This window comes from Hibiscus syriacus, unplaced genomic scaffold (assembly GCF_006381635.1).
Source record: "Hibiscus syriacus cultivar Baekdansim isolate YM2019G1 unplaced genomic scaffold, ASM638163v2 tig00110474_pilon, whole genome shotgun sequence".
Lineage (NCBI taxonomy): Eukaryota > Viridiplantae > Streptophyta > Magnoliopsida > Malvales > Malvaceae > Hibiscus > Hibiscus syriacus.
The window spans coordinates 64,531-79,162 of record NW_024062753.1 but is presented as its reverse complement, the minus strand read 5'-3'; the positions used below and the strand labels follow the sequence as shown (position 1 = coordinate 79,162).

The 14,632-nt window shown below is 30.6% G+C and overlaps 2 protein-coding genes across 2 annotated transcripts; both read right to left on the bottom strand.

Moving 5' to 3' along the window:
* Nucleotides 1–26: 26 nt before the first annotated feature.
* Nucleotides 27–1,686, bottom strand: LOC120128037 (60S ribosomal protein L14-2-like). Its single transcript, XM_039145815.1, has 5 exons — nucleotides 1,562–1,686; nucleotides 1,379–1,480; nucleotides 470–599; nucleotides 273–385; nucleotides 27–161 (listed from the first exon to the last, which is right to left on the bottom strand). The coding sequence occupies exons 1-5, from the start codon at nucleotides 1,562–1,564 to the stop codon at nucleotides 105–107; spliced, it is 405 nt and encodes a 134-aa protein (XP_039001746.1). The 5' UTR covers nucleotides 1,565–1,686; the 3' UTR covers nucleotides 27–104.
* An 881-nt stretch (nucleotides 1,687–2,567) lies between these two features.
* LOC120128025 lies at nucleotides 2,568–12,293 on the bottom strand. The gene is made up of 25 exons (XM_039145804.1): nucleotides 12,258–12,293; nucleotides 11,958–12,164; nucleotides 7,732–7,949; nucleotides 7,547–7,652; nucleotides 7,355–7,456; nucleotides 7,201–7,257; nucleotides 6,979–7,057; nucleotides 6,663–6,810; nucleotides 6,332–6,455; nucleotides 6,021–6,189; nucleotides 5,739–5,767; nucleotides 5,459–5,607; nucleotides 5,249–5,351; nucleotides 5,064–5,159; nucleotides 4,934–4,980; nucleotides 4,714–4,837; nucleotides 4,430–4,492; nucleotides 4,273–4,332; nucleotides 4,023–4,184; nucleotides 3,859–3,932; nucleotides 3,681–3,774; nucleotides 3,446–3,582; nucleotides 3,277–3,357; nucleotides 3,078–3,183; nucleotides 2,568–2,927 (listed from the first exon to the last, which is right to left on the bottom strand). The coding sequence occupies exons 2-25, from the start codon at nucleotides 12,132–12,134 to the stop codon at nucleotides 2,841–2,843; spliced, it is 2,592 nt and encodes an 863-aa protein (XP_039001735.1). The 5' UTR covers nucleotides 12,135–12,164; nucleotides 12,258–12,293; the 3' UTR covers nucleotides 2,568–2,840.
* Between the last annotated feature and the right edge of the window lie 2,339 nt (nucleotides 12,294–14,632).

Sequence of the window (14,632 nt, the reverse complement as noted above, 5' to 3'; positions counted from 1 at the left end):
AAGCAATAACATTGATAAGCACCATCTAGCTATAAAGAAAAACATGAAAAGAAGCTGCAGAATGTAGATGACAAAAATAGAAAAATCCATGATTCAATATCAATTCAAGATACATTCTCCTTTTTCAGCTTAGCAAGCTCTTGCCTAACGACTCCGGCCCTCTGCAAAACAATATATTACAGCTTTGTCAACTTCAAATTTCTAGAAAGCGTTATTTGCAAAGAAAACAAACATAAAACAAGTAGATGCAATAGTGGGTATCACAAACTGACCCTGATCTTAGCCAACATTTGCTTGAACCTATCAAAGTCATTGAGAGATGCCCTTCTCTTCTGGACAATCAGCTTTCTACCCCATGAGCTATTTTCCCATTTGGTCTTGACATCTGCAAGACAACATAAAACTGATTAGAAAGAAACATTACTTCGAGAAACGATACTGCAATGCTGGTAAAAACTATCATCCTTACCAGCCTTCTCCATAGCTTCAATCAATGTCCTCTTCTTTGGAACACGGGGAATGTCGATAGTGATATCAGTCAACGTAAGCCTCTTGAAGTTCATTTGGCCTCTCATCATATCTGGGGCATCAACAAGTGCCTGCCACATCAAAAACACAAGCACTGAAGCTCCATGTTGGCAAATATCACCTACCTAACTTCAATCTACTCAATGATTCTATCTTTCAGTGGCTGATAAAGCTCCACATTCTATCCGTTCTCTAAGCTAACACTGATCATCAAGTACAACGGCATGCATATATACCATAATTAACAAGTCAAAACAATAGTGGCGTATCAAGAAACATCCACACCTAATCAGCATAGAATTAGACTGATGTTCTCCGAATCTTCATTTTTCTTCCTGAAGTACCTTCATATAACACATCAAACCCCTGGAATCCGAGGTGCATAATGAAGCCCCGACCCTCCAAATAAACAGTAAAACTCAGCACATAAGCTTAAATCATACTAATATCCATGTATCCAACACTCCTCCCCAAGTGTAAAGTAAACATTGAGTTGGCACAAGTCTTGAAATACCAAATGACTTAACATAAGGCAGATTCATTTCTGCAACGATTTTCCGATGAAATGAATATTTCAAACTAAAGTGCACTCAACAAGACAAACACAGAGAACCAGAACAAATACCCAGTTTGAAAATCCAATTAACTTAGTATAAGAAACAAAAATGCATTAAAAACCCTAAAAAACCATGATGTACCATTGAATTTCCCCTTAAACACCCATTACAACATCAACCTCAGAAGCTAAAAGCCCAAATTCCATTTCATCATCACAAAACCCACAGAACGCCTAAAAATGACAACTTAAAAGGAAAACCAATACTGTATTAAATCTGGGAGGGGTGCATACTCTACTCTGGTCGACGACATCAACGATGACAACCAACTTGCCGTAGTCTTTCCCATAGTTAACGAGAGCCACTCTCCCGATCTCAACGTACCTCTTGAACGGCTAAAAAGAATCACGGAAAAAATTAAATGAAAATAAAAAATAAAAGATTGGGAAACGTGAAAATATGTAGATAGTACTCACCATTTTTGATGTTAGTGTGTGGGAGTGTTGGAGCTGATAGAGAGGCGAAGAGGGAACTATAAGAGTGGGAATTAGGGTTTATATTATATGCTGTTTTGATAGAGTGCTCATATCCGTTGGATCAACTAAATTACTTTATTTGACCTATTTGTAAATATTTCATCTATTTATAAGATTTAATTAATTTCAAATTTTCAATTATTATTTACAACTAATGTAAACTAGACTATGGATACTTTTAATTCGGTAAAATACTGATTTATTATATTTAAAAAAAAAAACTTAAAAACATTATTATCAAAAATTTATTTAGAGATTTAAAATAAATAATTATCAAAATTATTTTTAAATATTGACAATTTTAATTATTTTATTTTATTTTAATATTATTAATTGGTGACAACTATCATCTGTGAATGATTTTAATTTAATTATTACCTTTTAATTATATAAATTAAACTAAAAGAAATTTAAAACTATTAGAATTAAAATGATTTTTTAAGAAATTTTAAATTAAAAATATGCATTTAACTTAGCTTTTTAGAAATAATGTACAGGACTAAATGTGAGGTGAAAACTTTAAAATGCTATAATTTTATGTTTGGATGGTTAGTTGAGATAATTTTTTGGAGCTTTAAAAGTTTTATGTTCTTTCTTAATTTTAAAGTTTTGTTATTTATTAATAATTTTATTTTTATTTTTTATTTTTTCAATTGTCGTATTTAAATCAATTTTTATATGAAAAATATATCATTATTCATATAGATTTAATATGTAAATGATAGAATTCAATAATTTATTAAGATTTATGTTAAGTAACGTTTGATTGTAGTTTCATATTAAAATTAAGATTTGGAGTGGTGATAGGGTAAATAATTTTTTATTATTCGACTCTGGTTCAAATCCTGTATTTTTTTTTTAGAATTACTCTAAATTTCAGTTTCATCTAAATGAAATTTGAATATGAAAATTTGTAGACTAAGCACTGAAAGTGGTGAAACCAGGCAACATTAAAAGTTGTGAAACCTTCATACATAACATCCAACCAGTCTACCGGATACAAACATTATTCATTTATATATATTATATATAACATATATATTTTCTTATTCTTGCATTGCAACATAACCATCGACTAAACACAAGTAGAGACTAGAGCAGACAGGTTGTGTTCGAAACACTGGTAGCAGCAGCAGCAGTTTGATCCAGCCGGTTGAATCTGTCTACGGTGATCGTCATTAAAGCCTGATTATTTCCGGACCAATATTCAACACGAAGCTCATTCATCATTGAAGGAATATGCCGATGGGAAACCTTTGTACGGATCTCCAAGTGTACCGAAATTGCCGGCCCGCGAAAATACAACCTGCATTCGTTCATAGCAGCAAGTCTAAGGATTAAAATCTTCCACGTACACATGTAATGAAACAATACATGGAAATCCTTGTTGTTTGACATGAGTAAGTAGTCTAAGACTATATAATATAGTATGATTGTATGTATGTATGGAATTTACCTGGTAATCTATCAGGGTTCCGGTCTTGAAACCAGCAGCACAGTAATCAAAATAGTATTCCCATGTCCGCATGAACTTGTCGTCGAATCCCAGAGCCAGAACTTTGCTGAGGAGGAAAACAAAATATGTTCATCGTCGTGAACTTCTCATGCCATTCAAAATCGGCACAATGTGTAGGAGGGGAGAGTTGCTTAAGTACCTTGTGTTTTCCAGGAAAAGTTTTCGCCACCATCTCAGTGTGTGGTAATAACTGATTCCGATGTTTTCGACATGCTCCACACTGCACTCGTGCAATAATCGTTAATCAGTTTCTACTGTCGAACAAAGAAAAATGCATGGTTGATCGTCTAAACAACGACAGGTGTTACCTGAATCTTGTTGCATTAGCCATGGCTGTCAAATTCCTGTCCAAAGAAAGCAGGGTTCCACCAGGGAAGATATATTCCTTTAGGAAACCTGCTGTTTGCTGAATTTCCTTGGAAAGCTCCTCTGGAATTGATATGAACTGAGGAAAAAGAAAAACAAAAGACCACTCTTGGACATCAATGAATTGTTTTGGCCTAATACGAAGGTGAAAGTTCTATTTCACCATTTTAGCATTACCTGAAGAACGAAAAGTCCATCTTCCTTCAATAATTGGTCGCAGCATCGGTAAAACTCCTCGATATATTCTTCACCAACATGTTCTACCATCTCTCTGAAGAACATAATAGCAAAATGTTGAAACTATTTGTCATGTAATTACTAAATATAAGTTAAAGAAGTGGAATTTATAGCTTACACAGATATGATTCTGTCAAATTGGTGTTGCTTAGGTAACTGGCGATAGTCGCAGAGAAGTATTTTGATTTTATCCTGATGTTAAGAAACTTGTTAGCTATGGGAAACAAGGTGAAAATCAGAATTACTTGCAGACAGAAGCTGGGTTTTTTCGGACATGGATACCTCAAGTCCAGCTTCCTTCACTTTTTCTTGAGCATATTTCAGTTGCTGCTCTGATAGAGTGATGCCAGTGTATTTGCATCCTGTTCTTTTGACAGTTTCAATAGCTAAGCTTCCCCAACCGCACCCAATGTCGAGAACTTCATGTGACTTCTCTATCCTTGCCTGCGTGTATCAGAGAACAACACAATCAAATAAATGATCATAGCAAAAGAAAATGAAGAATGATGATGAGACCATCGTGAATGCTCACTTTCTCAATTAGAGAACTGATTTTTCTTCGCTGTGCGACGTCCAAATGCTCTTCTCCCGTCTGTAAAGTAACTTAATATCAATGTCACAACGCTAGAAAAAGATAAAATCTGAATGTTCATGCACTTTTAGAGAAACTCATAAGTTTAGATCCTGACCCTAAAAACTCCTGAAGAGTATTGCATCATTTTACCCAAGTATAGAGTGAAAAGCTCGTTGCTCTGCAAACAAAATTTGCGGGGAAATAGTTAGCTTTGATTCGATAAATCCTGTTGGAAATAGCCTTATTTGTGGCTAGTACATATTAACACCTTAGTAACATAGTTCCTTAACAAAGAGCTCTCTGGACAAAGTTTGCAGTTTGTAATACAAATAACTTGTTGGAGGGTGAATAATGCATATGTTGTTATGAAACCTTGTAATCAAAGTCATGATTACTTACCAGATCATAATGACGAGCAATGTTCCTACGAGCCTGCGTAATGGTATTTTGTCTCATGAGATGCTTCACAAAATACTTTGCCGATGATATACTAGCTGTTAACAGTGCAGGCGACCACCAAGTCCTGCAACCAATTAAATGTCCGTGTTTAACAAACCGATTTTGTTGATGGATTCTACTAGTATCACAATCGAGATTCTTCTTCAAGCTAACAACAAACCTTCTTTTATTTGACGTAGCTGAATTCTCTTTATTGGCAACGAGTATCTGCAAAGTTGTCAATGAAGGTATTATAAGTAAGATAAATTGTACTGTATTTATGGGAACAAGTCTCGAGAACCTTTTCTTACCCGGAAAAGATTTAGAAGACCTTCCTTTTCATCGACAAAAGAAAAATCGCCATTGATATATGCATCTGCAAGGCCTATATCAGCTTCTTTCATAATCTGGGAGAAAACACATCCAATGTTCATCAGCACTATATTTTAATAATAACAACTAATCCAACTTGATCAGAAATTCAAGTAGATTTTACCCTCCAATAAAACTGAGGATTGTGCACTTTCAGTACTGTTTTAAGAGGACATATTTCCATGTTTCCTTTGAAAGAGAAAATTTTGCCTCCTTCCTCTAAGAAACTGGAGAATGTCACACCGTAAATTGTGTCAAATTCAAGAAGAAGAAAAAACATGCACTGAAATAACAAAATGCTGAAAAGATTGAGTGATTATCTTTAAGAACTCACATTACGCAGCCCACAGATATATATTGTTGAAAGAATTTAGTAACAAAGAGGCGTGCCGTTGTTTCCATGAAAGACGGTGCCATATTCTTTGGACTGTGCAGAACATAAGACTTCTTTCCCAAGAAACCATGAGCAGCATCCAAGCCAGCCTGCGAAAAAATAGCTCCTTATAAGAATGCTTTGTAAGTTCTTGTAAGTTCATTGCAGCCTAAACTAAAGGCATTTATAAGATTGAATCATTGTTGAAGTTATAAATAAGCTGAAATTATAAGATATCTACCTTTAATTCATCCTCATGGAGGCCATAACCTGAAAGAATCGCAAACAAATACTCAGATGAGAGGCAGTCAACATGATGCACCATTTTCGTATAATGACAATACTAATAAAATTTAACTGTCTAGCTAATTAGCACAGCACACTGCCAGCAGCGAGAATACTTAACTGATAATAGACATCTATTACAAGAGTACCGAAAGAGCAATTACTTCTCTTGAAATGGATGAATCTCATAATACTATAGCTCAAAATGTTGAGTAATTTCATGGAGGAAATATCTCACCACAGAACCAGATTCCTCTCTTCCCTTGAATTTGACCAAACTCAAGAGAAGCTTTTGAGGCAGCAACAGAGGGAATTGCATAGCCAGTCGACCACTTAAGTAAGGTTTTCTTTGGGGTATGGTCTGGGTTGACTGTCACAAAAAATGGCAGACTAGTTTTCTCAATTTTCTGAAAAAAGTAAGAAGAACCTGTCAGCAGCGATGCTCGAAGTTATAACTTGATAAACAACCAAGTATTTTAGTAATTTTGATGAGATAGATGGTATATGACAGGTTTAACATCTTGTTTACTCGAAGAACTTGTCGCATACCTGCAGTGCATCAAGCCAATACGTTAAGCTTGCTTTATTTTCTCTAGTATTGAGAAAATTCAGTGCACCCCAAGCTGATTTGTTTTGTGGCATTAAACTGCTGTCCTGGTGAAGGTACATATCACTGCAAACAGAAACAATTGATCAGTTTCATGAATTTTAGTAAGCTCTAGAAGGTCGAAGTTCCTGTATTCTAATGAATTTTGACATCTTAAACTATATCAAGTCATCGTTTACCGATATCAACTTCCTTATATGCATATTAATTTTGAGATACAGGTAGGAACAACATTAAGTATATAGATCAAAGAGGGAAAACAAGTTCTAGTACATTGAAGAATATTGGACTGCACCCAATACTCTCGTTTCTTCAAATGTTGCTTGTTTTCCTAATATTCTCAGGGCTGTGGGAGCATCAACAGCCAGTATGCATCCACTGTAAGTTTCTTCGGAACCATCTCCGCACACCACGGTGGTACCTGCTAATCCATTTATACAATTATCCTTGGAGGTCCATAAATCTCTGATAGGAAAAATGTTTTACATCTATATGGGAATTTTCAAGAAAGTTATGCTCAAAGGAAAGATGTCATATTTACTGATACAAAACTTAACACAGAAATATGACAAGGGGAGCAATCACTCACCGTTATCGGCAGGCAAAACAGATTGTATTTCAGAACCAAGTTTAAATTGACACCCTTTAGTCTCCAGCACATCTCTGACCTGATTTTATTGAATTGGAACACATTTTTATTTAGTTTACATCAGTAGAACCCCGAGTTTTTGTACTTTCGAACAACCAATGTCACAAATAAGATGAACACATATGGAGTTGGAGAGTTAAGGAAACTGGTGAAAGTGCTCACCTTTTTAACAAAATGCGAGTGCCCTTTGATAGTTAACCACTGAGGCTGCCCAAATTGCTTGAGATGGAAATGAAAAACAATAAGATCAACAAACGAAATCAGTATATCAGGTCTTATGACTAGGTAGTATTCATTTGGGAAATTAATCAAACACCTGATATAGATGGTGAGTGCGACAAAACGAAAGAATGGAGAAGGCTGAAAACTTCATAACATCTTCCTTGGAGCTTGACCACATTGAACCACATATGGGAGCCTGTCAAATTTCAATGTTTTAATCAGTATAAACGAAAGGTCAATAAACAATTGGATGAAACATATACATATAAATCCTTCAGCAGCTCACCAGATAAGTGTCCTGAAAATTTTCAGAGTAACCCTTTGACTTAATAAACTCTCCCAAGGTTTCATTACGATCAATGTCAGGGTTGCTCTCAACTGATCCAAGGTAACTGCAAAACACAAGTGGATTTATCAGGAAAACACATAGTAAGAGCAGTTGAGAAATATTGTGATCACGAAAGGGCAAACCTCTCGACGTCGTTCCCGAATTTGATGATCTCTCTGAGGTTCTGCCAATTGAAAGGATTCAACAGTTTCTTCTTTTGAGCAAAGTAGTTTGAAAAACCATATTGGCTGCACCATTCGTAGCCATTGCCTTTGTCATGGCTAACGGAGAAGGAAACATCAGATGTCTCCACATCAACTCCAAGGCTATCAAACATCTCCAACAGTGTCGCATATCTTGCCTGTCAAGTTTCCCATATATACATACAAGTTCATGCATTGCTTCAACAAAACATAGAAATCCAGTAGTTCATAGAATTGAATCCATGGATTTGTTTCCATCATATTCAACATTTCTGTAATAACAGTTCTCTGCCTTGCTTAAACCCCAATGATTTTTAAGAGAAATATGTAGTTTTATTATTCCTTTTGTAACGTTTTGTAAACGAACATGTCTAGTTTACTATCTATATTCGAAGATCGGAGTTCACGATCATGTACGTGTTAATCATTTCTATAAATGATAAAATGAAATTGCATGTCAATTATTTGATTACGAGCACTCTAAGGTACCTAAGTATACTAATCATAAACTAATTGTGAATCTTATCTTGAAATTAGAATACATTGACTAATTTAATAAAGCTGGTCCGCAGCAGGCCCCAAGTATAAAGACAGGTTCATATTTCAATTTATTAAAATTAAGGGTAAAGTATAGTAATGGTCACTGAATATTTCTGAAGCTTGCATTTAGGTCCCCTAACTTTTAAAACTTGCAATACAGTCCCCCAACATTTATTCCGTTTGCAATATGGTCCCCAACTTAAACCACTGTTAGAAAATTAGGGTAAATTATATAAACGGTCATTGAACTTTTCAGGCACTTGAATTTAGGTCACCAACTTTTAAAACTTGCAAAACAGTCCCCCAATAATTTTATTTTCTTATTAAATATAGATGTATAGAAAATATAAATGATTCAATTTATATTTAAATGTATGAATCATTTATATTTTTTATATATTTTATTTTTCTTGTATAAACTAGTATTTAAAATATGTTTGTATTTTAATCAAAATATTTCAATATACGAATAAAAATATATTTATATAAATGTATATTTATATTTAGATGTATAAATAAAAAAATATATTCATATATTAATGTATGAATCGTTTATATTTTTTGAATATTTTAGTTTTTAATAAGAAATTAAAATTATTAATTATATTAGAAATACTCAACTTAAGATTATATATATAATCATGAATTATAAATATGAAAAATATAAATATTAAATTTAGTTTAAAAATATATAAATCTTAAATTTATTTTTTTTAAAATATTGTATCAACTAATATTTAAAAAATATATTAAATCTATCAAACAATTTATCAAATATAATATTTTTTATTGTAAAAAAATATAATATTTTCCCATCATTTATTGCTTTCAATTTTTTTGCCGAAGTTCAAATCTCATTATTTCCATTTTCCATTATATTCTTTTTTTTTCTGGCATTGGTCATACTATTAGTATATGTATTATTGTATATCTCTTAACACAAACGATGGTGTTAGCTTAGTAGCTCCACCCTGTATCTTTCATTTGCGTGACTCAGGTTTGAGTTTGCCCAAGACCCAAATTTTACTTCTTTGTAACTTAATTTTCTTCTAATTAGGTGGTGACATGTGTCACCAATAACATATATCATGATCATGTGTTAACAGATGTCAGATCCTGGTTAAATGATTAATTTATTAAATTTTATTTAATTTAGGACCAAATTGATAGCATATATAAATAATTAGGTGGTGACATGTGTCACCAATGACACGTGTCATGATCATGTGCTAACACATGTCAGATCCTAATTAAATGATTAATTTATTAAATTCTATTTAATTTAGGACCAAATTGATTATATAAATAATAAAGACTGAATGTATAATAATGTCAATTCTTTTTAACTGCCACTTCATCATTTGTATCAATTGGTAACGACTAGTGCCTTAGTTGAAACAGTTAAATAATTATGTTGTATGATTGATAAATTTAAAAGATCGATGACAAAAGTAAAAAAGGCTAGATAGTTAAGTTGTCAACCTAGTAGTTTACACTTTTATTTATACGTCAAAATAACATTTTATAAATTTAAAATTCGAATTATTTTCAACTTCTTCTATATCCTAACTACTTTTTTTAATTAAAAAATTTCTTCAACATATAAGAATTATACTATTATATTTATATAAAAAATACGTATCACATGAAATAAGATAAAATTAAATAATAATAAATCTGACATAATTGAATTTAATTAAATTATTTTGGAATTTAGGGTTTAGAATGAAATTGAATTACTTTAGAAATTGGGGTTTAGAATGAAATTGAGGACTGTTTTGCAAGTTTTAAAAGTTGGGGACCTAAATTCAAGTATCTGAAAAGTTTAATAACCTTTTATATAATTTACCCTAATTTCTAACGGTGGTTTAAGTTGGGGGACCATATTGCAAACGGAATAAATGTTGGGAGACTGTATTGCAAGTTTTAAAAGTTGGGGGACCTAAATGCAAGCTTCAGAAATGTTCAGTGACCATTACTATACTTTACCCAATTAAATACTTAAAAAGATTTTCAGATCTACTGACAATTCAAAGTTGTATGAAAAATATAAAAAAATTATAATAATGATAATTACTTATTTCTTCAACGGTCGTACCTGGGTGTATGAATATTCTATGTACGTTAATTATATTTTTGAACCGAGGAAAATGAAAGGACATCAGAAGGTCGCACTTATGCTCAAGTGTGAAGCAACAAGTTGACTATTTTTATTTATTAACAGTTAAAATGAAATAATTTTAATGATATTTTATATTTTATGTCACTATCTCTCAACCACTATCTATATAATCAATAAATAAAATCATAGAACTTTATAAGAATCAAACCTGAGAATCTTATCGACACATCAAATCAAATAATATAAAATTCAATATTATTTTAATTTGGTTTAAATTAGAGGTAGACATATAATTTTATGTTATGAACGAAATTAAATATAAAAAATTTTAAAGATAAAAGAAATATTTTTTTCATAAAAAAATATATAATTTTTTTAAAATATATGAAAATTTTAAATTTTTAATCCAACCGCTTATCCACACCATGAATTCATTAGGGGTGGCCAAGTATGGACAAAACGTATCTGAGCAAAATAATTACACTGAGATTTTCCTTTTACAAGCAGGGACAAAAGATGTGGGAAATGATATATATATATATCGATAGATTTATAAATATTTTTTAGAGTGAAAATATATATATTAATATATAAAATTTTTAAATGATATTAATGTACATAAAATTTTAGAATATATAAAATAAATAATTGGTCAAAAAAATCAGATTTGAAAATAAACACATATTTATCTTAAAAAGTTGTAGCTCTACCACCCCTATCTCTCCAAATTTAATTTTTGAGCTATTACTACAACGCTCTTATCAGTTGAGTTATTAAATTTTATTATTATAAAATAAAATATAAAATTGTTATAAATATAAATATTATAGATTTTTATATACTCTAAAATCATATAATTGGTTTTATTAATAATATGCTTACTTGGAGAAGAAAAAAAACAGTTTGAAATGTCCAAAACCTTTCACTTTCTAAAGTACAGAATGTCTTATTTTCTTATCCTCAGCTGGGGAAATATTCCGCGGCTGGGAGAGATCAGAGAAGGCAACCGGTCAATCAAATTGTTGTGACAGTTATAAATTTTTTAATATAATTTCTTAAATCTATATTTCATTACATAAATTTTTGTTTTTATCTTTATAGGTAATTAATGAGTAAATCTTCTAAATTAAAGCTTCAATTATATTTTTCTAAAAAATATATAATTTCTTATAAATCCATACAGTTTTATGCATAGAAAATAATTAATTTCTCTTAAAAACATAATCCATCTCGAGATTATTAATCGTTTATAATTTGATCTTTAAACTATACTCGATTTTTTAAACATATTAATATCAAAGTAAAAAAAAGATGTGAAAATGAAAAGAAAAAATAACGTAAGTAAAAATATTTAATTATAATTGAAAATATTTATTTTGAAATAAAAAAATTGATCCGATCCAACTATTTCACGAGGATGATAAAAGTAAATAATGATAATAACGACTTAAAAGGAATTTTCAAAGGAAAAACAACTTAGAATAGAAGGCAAAGACAGTCTTACCGGATTGAGAAATACGAAGCCAAGGTCTAAATCGACGGCATCGAAGTTGACTGTCTTTGAATGGCCGCCTAATCGGTCTTCTTTGTCGTAAACCACCACGGAAACGCCATCTTTGGCCAGAACGTAGGCCGAAACAAGACCTTTGATCCCACCTCCGATCACCGCCACTGTACTCATCGCTGCTCACTCTCTCACGTACAGCTTTACCTGCATTAAAAACCCTCGTATTTTTCACCCATAAAATAAAATAAAAGCTTGAAATGCGTTTGATGAAATGCTTGAAAGAACTTTGAAACCTACAATTGAATGAAGTGGAATCCCAACGCAAACAAGAACTGTCAATTGATTTCCAGATTGCTTTCCCGATGGTAATATATATAAGGAAATGTTGAAACTCATGACTATAGTGGATGACCAAGACTTACTATATTATTATTATATTGTGCTACGTGATTATGCTAATGAAATAAAATATTTTTATGTAAATATTTTATTTTATAATTATAAGGAGAGTGATAATGAATTTATATAAGTTTTATTAAATATGGGTTAGATTTTTATTATTACATATAATTTTACTAAAAATTAGTTCTATCTTTAGAGGAGCGACTTTTATTTATTTTATTTAAAGTTTGAAAAAATATAGAAGGATCAGAAGTATCATTATATAATATTAAATATTTTTTTTGATGGGGGAGGATGTGGTCCTCTTGGAAAATAAAATCAATTTGGTTTCGAATCATTATATAAAAAATAAAGCAATCGGAAGGAAGCCAATAACCTTGTCTTAAGGGGTTTAATTTTGAGTTATCAGTGGTCACGTGACGAGATACACTATCGATAACACATACAATTTTTCATATTATAAAAATGGTAATCAAACCAAAAGATGACAGAAAGGCATTGTCATGGACCAAATATATTTTTTATTGGGCCACGTGCATTTTTTAATTAAATTGAATTATTTTAAATTTATTTTAATTTAGATTCTAATATATTCTGAATGTAATTATATTTAAAAAAGCAATCCTCGAGTGTAAGTTTGTTGAATTTATGATTTTGAGTATGGATGTAAACGAATAGAGCGTTCGATAAATTGTTCGTAAATTATTCGTATAATGTTTATTTTTGTTTATGTATTAAGATAAATAAACGAATATGAATATTTTTTTATGTTCATTTAATAAATGAATGAACACAAATAAAAGTGTGTTCGATTCATTTATATTCACAAACAAACTCGTTTATAGGATCGTTATCAATTCTTTCATAAACTCATTTATTCAATTCTTCTTTTTTTATTTTTTTATTTTAAACATTGGTGGAGATAAATATTAAATTCAACATAAGATGAAGTCTAAAGAACTTAAGGACTAGTAAAGTAAGCTAGTGTTGGTTATTGAACATTAAACGAATGTTAAACAAAAACGTTCGTGGACGCTAAACAAACAAGAACGAATACAAACATATCTAAAAATAATAATCAATAAACATAATACTAAAAATTTAAATGAATACGAACATAAACATTCTCAAAATTAAATAAATAAATATAACTTTATTTGATAAGATATGGACCTAAATGAAAAAATTATAAAGATATATTAAAAAAATCATATCAAAATATATAGAAGAATATTATATTGTTACCATGGGTCGGGTTTGAAATTTTTATTCAAAAATCAAACTCGATCTCGTTTTCTACATAACTTGACCTGTCCAAAACTTGTTTAATTCTTTTAAAAAAGTTGACACTATAATATTAAATCATGCCAAAACTTGTCGAATTCGAGTTAATATAATTTACATACTCAAACTCAAATTAATTATATATAACATGTTAATGATTCGTTTTAATTCGTTTTAAAAAAATTAAGTGTTACAAAATTATAATTACAACAGATACAATCGAAATTAATTATTATAATATATAATTAAATTATGTTTTTTTGTTCCCTCCTAATTTCTAGAGCTTTGTCCTGACTAATTTTGATTGACTTGTGTCACACACTTGATTTTGGTGGATAAGTCTTTAGACGGAGATTTTTTACATACACAAAAATTCAAAATCGAGACTTATTTAAGTGATATCAAAGTATTTACCACTTGTATGAACTTGTTGATTATAACCAAATTATTAATCTAAATATATTCAGACTCAAATTAAAATAAATCTAAATAAAACACGTAGATAATAAAATAGGAATAAATAATTATAAATAATTTTGCGTTTATATTTGTATCGTGCTCGTGTTATTTAATATTTTTTTTTAATAAAAGTTAATAATTTTATTAAAAATAAAAATATCCAAATTACAACGGAGGTTTACAACCACAATTTTAAACTAAATATATAATGAGAATAATTTCTTAAATACAAGAAACTAGTCATTTAATATCACACAAGAATCATACAAGGAAAATATTAAAAAATAACCAAATAAACTAAAATACGAGATAAATATGAATATATCTGATTACATCTACAAACAACCCACAAAAGAAAATAAAACTATTGAAAGACCATCGACGTACCGCAAATCAGAATCGAGCGATGTGAAAATATTATTTACGAATGCAAATCGGATATACAATTCAATATGAGGGTCTTAAGCATATAAGATCATCATGATAACAAATAAGCGTCATTTTGATCAGTCGTGGTGATGTTAAAT

Excerpts from the sequence above, each read along its gene's own strand:
- LOC120128037 (XM_039145815.1), bottom strand. Across the intron at positions 600-1,378 it reads ATGTCGTCGACCAGAGTAGA|GCACTTGTTGATGCCCCAGA; the intron begins GTATGCACCCCT and ends TTGATGTGGCAG. Across the intron at positions 386-469 it reads TGAAGCTATGGAGAAGGCTG|ATGTCAAGACCAAATGGGAA; the intron begins GTAAGGATGATA and ends GTTGTCTTGCAG.
- LOC120128025 (XM_039145804.1), bottom strand. The coding sequence starts at position 12,134 with ATGAGTACAGTGGCGGTGATCGGAGGTGGGATCAAAGGTCTTGTTTCG. Across the intron at positions 6,456-6,662 it reads GCAGTCCAATATTCTTCAAT|TGATATGTACCTTCACCAGG; the intron begins GTACTAGAACTT and ends TTCTGTTTGCAG. Across the intron at positions 5,768-6,020 it reads GAGAGGAATCTGGTTCTGTG|GTTATGGCCTCCATGAGGAT; the intron begins GTGAGATATTTC and ends CGATTCTTTCAG.